This window comes from Drosophila suzukii, unplaced genomic scaffold, assembly GCF_043229965.1.
Source record: "Drosophila suzukii unplaced genomic scaffold, CBGP_Dsuzu_IsoJpt1.0 scf_13, whole genome shotgun sequence".
Classification (NCBI taxonomy): Eukaryota; Metazoa; Arthropoda; class Insecta; order Diptera; family Drosophilidae; genus Drosophila; species Drosophila suzukii.
In genome coordinates this window covers 1,069,119-1,074,569 of record NW_027255900.1, presented here as the reverse complement: position 1 = coordinate 1,074,569, position 5,451 = coordinate 1,069,119, and the positions used below count along the sequence as shown (strand labels likewise).

Here is a 5,451-nt window from a genome sequence, read left to right as displayed (position 1 = left end):
CTGGCTCCTCCCGTACCATGCGCAGGCAAATGAGGGAAAGGTGAGACTCCACTGCCTTCCTCTTGTTCCTGGGGATCCTGCCCTCCGGATTTCCCCTATCAACTAGGCCGAGTAGGACACGGTTCTTCGTGATTTTGGCGAACGAGACCGATGGCTGGATCTTAGATCTCTTCGCCGATGGTCCGGGTAGTTTGAGGGATCGCTGCCTTTTCACCTGAGTCCCTTCTTGAGTGGGCTTATCCTTCCCGTAGTTAGGGAGCACTTTCCTTGCCCACTCTACTTTTTTTAGCCATTCAGGCGAAGGTGTGGCAACGGTGCTCCTAGAGCGCAGAGTCTGGGCGGCAGTCCGCCTTTCTGCTTAAGTATATTTGTTTGCTCCAGCAGGTGGCCCGAGCGCCTTGGCAGTGCCTATTGCTGCTTCAGGTGCAGATGCGCCCGTGGCGGAGGCGTTTGCGGCTGGCTTTCTGCCATCCATCATCCCCAGTTTGGAATGCGGCCCTTTCGGGACCGTGCTGGTGCGGATGGTGGAACCAGTGTTCAGCTTATCCGAGTGTTTTTTCAGAGTTCCCGTCTCTGTGTTTTGTGTTGTATTGTTAATTGATTTTGTTTGTTCCATAATTGGTCCCACGAGTTGCGGAGAAGGGGAAAAGTCCGCCCGGGCAGAGATCCGCGATGCCTTCATCCAGGCTGACTCTTGGCAAGGTCCGTATTACTCGAATAACTCGCATCGTCGGAATTGCTTCGTTGCAATATAGGCCTAGTATTCAAACTAACAAAAACTTGACCAAAAAAAAATACTATTTTCAAGCCATTATTCCTTAAGGGTCCAGTGTGGATTAATGTGGTAATATCCACTTTTATATTTACGTTCACACTGGCTTGAATAAAATCCAAAAATTGTAAACAACAAATAAAATGGATACTGCACTTCTAAAAAGAATAGAAACGAATGCTGTAATAGCTACTGTTGTTACAACATTAGTTATCAAGGACGAAGACAAAAAGAAGCGACCTAGATCTTGTTGGGTTAATCCGTATTTGGCTGAACGTCTGAAGAAAGGACGATTTTCAACAGATGTAACATATACAACAAGAATAGACTACATTATAAATATTTTCTTTCACAGTTTGAAAATCTAACACAAAATCCTTCGCTTTTTTTTGAAAACTTTCATATGAGTATGGTCCATTTCCAAGAATTGTATTAAAAGTTGACGCCAATTCTTGTTCCAAAAATGTTTTCTCGTTCTGACTCTAATCGGCCCCACGAAAAATTGGCTTTAGTACTTGAGTAAGTTGTTCTGCAAATCGCGAGTACTACTCACGAAATTTTTAACCTAGGTATCTAGCTTCGGGTGATATTCAACTTCATATTGCTTCATCTTATCGAATAAGCAAACAACGTGAAGGACCGATAATTGATTTGGTGTGCACTGAAATATCCAAGCAACTTAAAAATGAAGTGCCTCCCTGGACCAAGGAAACGATGCTAAAAAATGCCGATGATTTTCAAAATGTGTGGAATTTTCCTAACTGTGTAGGAGCGATTGACGGGAAACATGTTCCCATGAAGGCCCCACCTCAAAGTGGCAGCGTATTCTTTAACTATAAGGTAGTTTTAATTACCTGAAAATATCTTTTTGGGATTTAACTAACTGTTTTTTTCTTGAAGGGATTCCACTCGATTGTAATATTGGCTGTTAGTCACGCTAATTACAGATTCACTTATTTGGATATTGGAGCGTATGGAAGTGAAGGAGACATGAACGCATTTTCTCATTGTAAGCTTGGCAAAGCCATCTTTCTGGACCAGTTGAACTTTCCAGATGACAAGCCACGAAATGAAGTTATGGTGCCATATTACTTGGTGGCAGATGATGCATTTCCATTGTCTAAGCGAATATCGAAGCCTTATAGTTTGAGAAACTTAACTAAAGCTGAGATAGTTTTCAATTATCGGCTTAGCCGAGCGCGAACAGTCGTAGAAAGTGCATTTGGCATACTAAGCCATAAGTGGATTGCCGTGCACAGAACTCTCATGTGCCATCCAGATAGAGCTAAAAATATTGTCGCTGCCTGTTGCTTACTCCACAATAATGTACTTAGAAGATGTCCATTGGACTATAATATTACTGAACACATCAATACAGTTCTTCACTCTTTGCCTGCTGAATTCACTCAATTTCGTGGCAGAGTACAGGAATATCCAAAATATGTAAGAGATAGCTTAAAGAACTATGTTAACAGTTCACAAGGTTCATTTCGTTGGCAAAATAAATAAGATGGTCATAAGTCCTAGTTATTAAAAAGAAACTTTTCGAATTTGCGTCATTTTTTTATTTTTCTTTATTTAACAATTTACTCCTTGTTGAATGCTCTCAGGGATTCCTCGTGAATCAAAGTGCTAACCATAATTACGGTTAGCTGGGCCTGTTAATATGGCATGTTGCTCAATAGGCTGTCCCAGTAGCCAAGTGCGGATGCAAATGGTGAAAGAAACTTTTGATTTTGTAGGTTGATCTGTGTATCAATAGTTTCCTTTGATTTCTTCGAGTATCCGCCGAGCATTTCCACTAGAGCCATGTTTTCATTCGTCTTCGGTTTTCCCTTGCCCGGTTTCGCCTTTTGTTTCTAAGAATAGATCGGGGGTTATAAAAGTCCGATAATATTAAAATATTGCTTACATAGACATAATTGCTTTTCGGCGTTGATGCAGAACTTCTTGAGACTTCATCGTCGAGAAAACCAATGGACTCGTCGTCTTCGGTGAAATTTGTGTCGAAAGTTCTAAAAAATTGTAACTTCATATCTTCTGTGTAACTCATATAAAGGATAAAGGACTTACGTTCCCTTTGTAGAAAAGTAGGGCAAGAAGGACATGCGGTCGCCAAACTCCCACTGAACTTTCGGTTGGGACTCCAAAGCGACCCCGCCATCTGCACCACTTTTTTGGAATCGTAGAGAAGCCTGCTTACTATGGTACCTATAACTCTCTCATAGAGCTGTCCACGCATCCTTGCATTTAATAACTTATTAAAAATAATAATGTTACATAATTATCCGTGCTTATTGATAATAACGTACCAGTTTTATCTAAAGTTTCGGCAATGAATTCCCAATCCGCCCTGATAGCGTTAATGTCGCTATGCTTCGGGTTAGTGAGGTCCCAAATTGAGCCATGGTTCTTGACGCAATGAATTAGCAAATTCTTTTCAACACTTGAGAACCCCTTGGTGCGCTTCCGTCGTTGCGAAATCATTTTTTTGGGATTTAACTTAAAGTGACATTACCCGGTCGTCTATCGAAAATGCTCGATAGCTCAAGAAATATCTAAAATGAATTATTTCTTGAGCGGAATTTTAGTATTTTTCTTGGGAGACATGAAGACTGCCGCCCAAAAAATTCAACAAAAATTTTGTGAGGTTTATTTTATATGAAGTTTTTGGTTTTGGACGACTTTTTGTTAGGTTGAATACTAGGCCATACCCGCTGGCTGTCCGGGACTGTTTATTTACTGGGGTTTCCGTCCACGATTCGTCTTGGGGCCTTCGGAAATCCGCTTCCAGTCGGCATGTTGTCCATAAAGATTTTCTGCTGCTAGTCGTGAAGAGTACTCACTTCCAGTGGCTAATGCCGCTTGTTGGACTTCTTCATCTAGGTCGCAGAACTGCTGCCAGAGATCGTTTAGCTGACTTAGCTTACCGGAGTAATAGCCGTCTCGGTGGCATCGTTCGACCGAATCCTTGCCATTATTCCTTATGAGCTGTTGGATCTGTACTTTTAGCTCATTTTGGTTGTCGACTCTTGTGTGACTTGTTTCCTCTATGAATGATGTAGACATAAAATGTGTCTTGGAAATAAAGAATCCTGTGAAGCCGGATAAAGCTGTGTGTCCTGTGAAGCCGAATGAAGCTAAGTATCCTGTGAAGCTCGGAATCTTGTGAAGCTGCATAAAGCTGACGATCATGTGAAGCTGTATGAAGCTGAGTATCCTGTGAAGCTGAATTAAGCTGTCAATCCTGTGACGCTGGATGAAGAAGCGTATCCTGTGAAGCAATGGTAAGGATGGTTATTGCGATGCCGGACCATAGGCGATGCTGAGCTGCGCTGAGGTTGAGCTAACGTGGTTAGCTGCTAGTTGAGATAGTGTATTACGAGCCCTACTCCTAGAGGTAGGAAGTAGAACCTCGGAGTTATGAGGTGCGTTGATAGCTGATTTATTCTACATTTGATACATGCTTATATACGACTTGGAACACGGAAGTTAGATTAATGATTAGTGAAAAATCCTATATTCTTAAGTAGTTAGTAGGTCAGGGAGTTTTTGATTATGGTAGCAGTTTGTGTAGTTGGCTCGGCTGACACCGCAAATGTGCTGACTGCATTGGCGGGTCAGTGTACCGTTCTGACGGTGAGACGGTGAGTTAGTGAGACATATAATATGCTGATCAGCAATTCTCATCTGCAGTGAGTGCTACTGAGCACCTGGTACTGTTCCCAACTTAGCTACTGCTTGATTTGTTGGGTGTGGTCATGTTGAGCACCTTTGGGTACGAACACATATTAAAACGAATTAGTAAAAACTGGTCCTATTGATGTGAGAATTTCCATAGAACTGAAGACACCAAGTCATGAAAATACCCAAGCTTACTGTCTCCTTATACAAGACCGTTTAGTTGAATATAACAAATTAAACAGACTATTACAACGGGTTGTTTAACATTGAAAAATGTTGAAAGATACTGTTTCGATTGATGTTCAAGGTTTCTTTGATAATAATAAAAATTGTATTATTGGAGAAAACAGATATCCACAAACTCGAAAGTATCTAAGGACAATTACAAGCGGAAAATAAAATTATTTTTAAAGGTGTGGAAAAGAAACGATTTCTACAGACGTTTTTTGGGAGTCAGCTCATTAATATCGGGGAAATGGGCTGTCCGTCATTAAACAGGTTTAAAGGAAACCGGTTTCCCCATTGTGAAACACACCTTAGGGGCGGGCTTTGTGCTCTTAGCAATGCATACATTATTTTGACATTTTTAAAAAGTAGTTCCAAAACAATAAAATAATTGGTATACATCATTTTAAAGTTGAGACTAGATGTGTAAAGACCTACAAGAAAATAAAATTAACAAAATGAAATTACATGAGGAAATTGACCAATTTATTGAACAATTTAAAGGAGAGATAATTGGTCAATATTTTCAATACCTTCTGAACACAAAAACTATGTTCATGAATCGAGGTGGACATGATCTCAAAACTACGAATTATGGTGAACACTTTACATTTTGTAATCTTAAATTGACTTTTAAAACGAGCGCCTGCCTCTTCTATGCAAATCGCCGGAACGAAGTCGGAAAATAAATTTCAATAGAAATAGAATAAACGAATAGATGTATTATTATGCTACAAAAAAATCTCAAAAAATATGCGCATGTTCGGGTA

The 5,451-nt window shown here is 40.4% G+C and overlaps 1 protein-coding gene across 1 annotated transcript; it reads left to right on the top strand.

The window, feature by feature from the left end:
- Window positions 1–1,486: 1,486 nt before the first annotated feature.
- LOC139354687 (uncharacterized) lies at window positions 1,487–2,219 on the top strand. The gene is made up of 3 exons (XM_070998929.1): window positions 1,487–1,612; window positions 1,673–2,068; window positions 2,151–2,219. Exons 1-3 carry the CDS (start codon window positions 1,487–1,489, stop codon window positions 2,217–2,219), a joined length of 591 nt encoding a protein of 196 aa, XP_070855030.1.
- The last annotated feature ends 3,232 nt before the right edge of the window (window positions 2,220–5,451 follow it).

Bases quoted from the DNA above. Each gene is read 5' to 3' on its own strand.
- LOC139354687 (XM_070998929.1), top strand. From the start codon at position 1,487: ATGCTAAAAAATGCCGATGATTTTCAAAATGTGTGGAATTTTCCTAAC. The intron at 1,613-1,672 runs GTAGTTTTAATT...TTTTTCTTGAAG, and splicing joins GCGTATTCTTTAACTATAAG to GGATTCCACTCGATTGTAAT. The intron at 2,069-2,150 runs GTCGCTGCCTGT...ACATCAATACAG, and splicing joins CAGATAGAGCTAAAAATATT to TTCTTCACTCTTTGCCTGCT.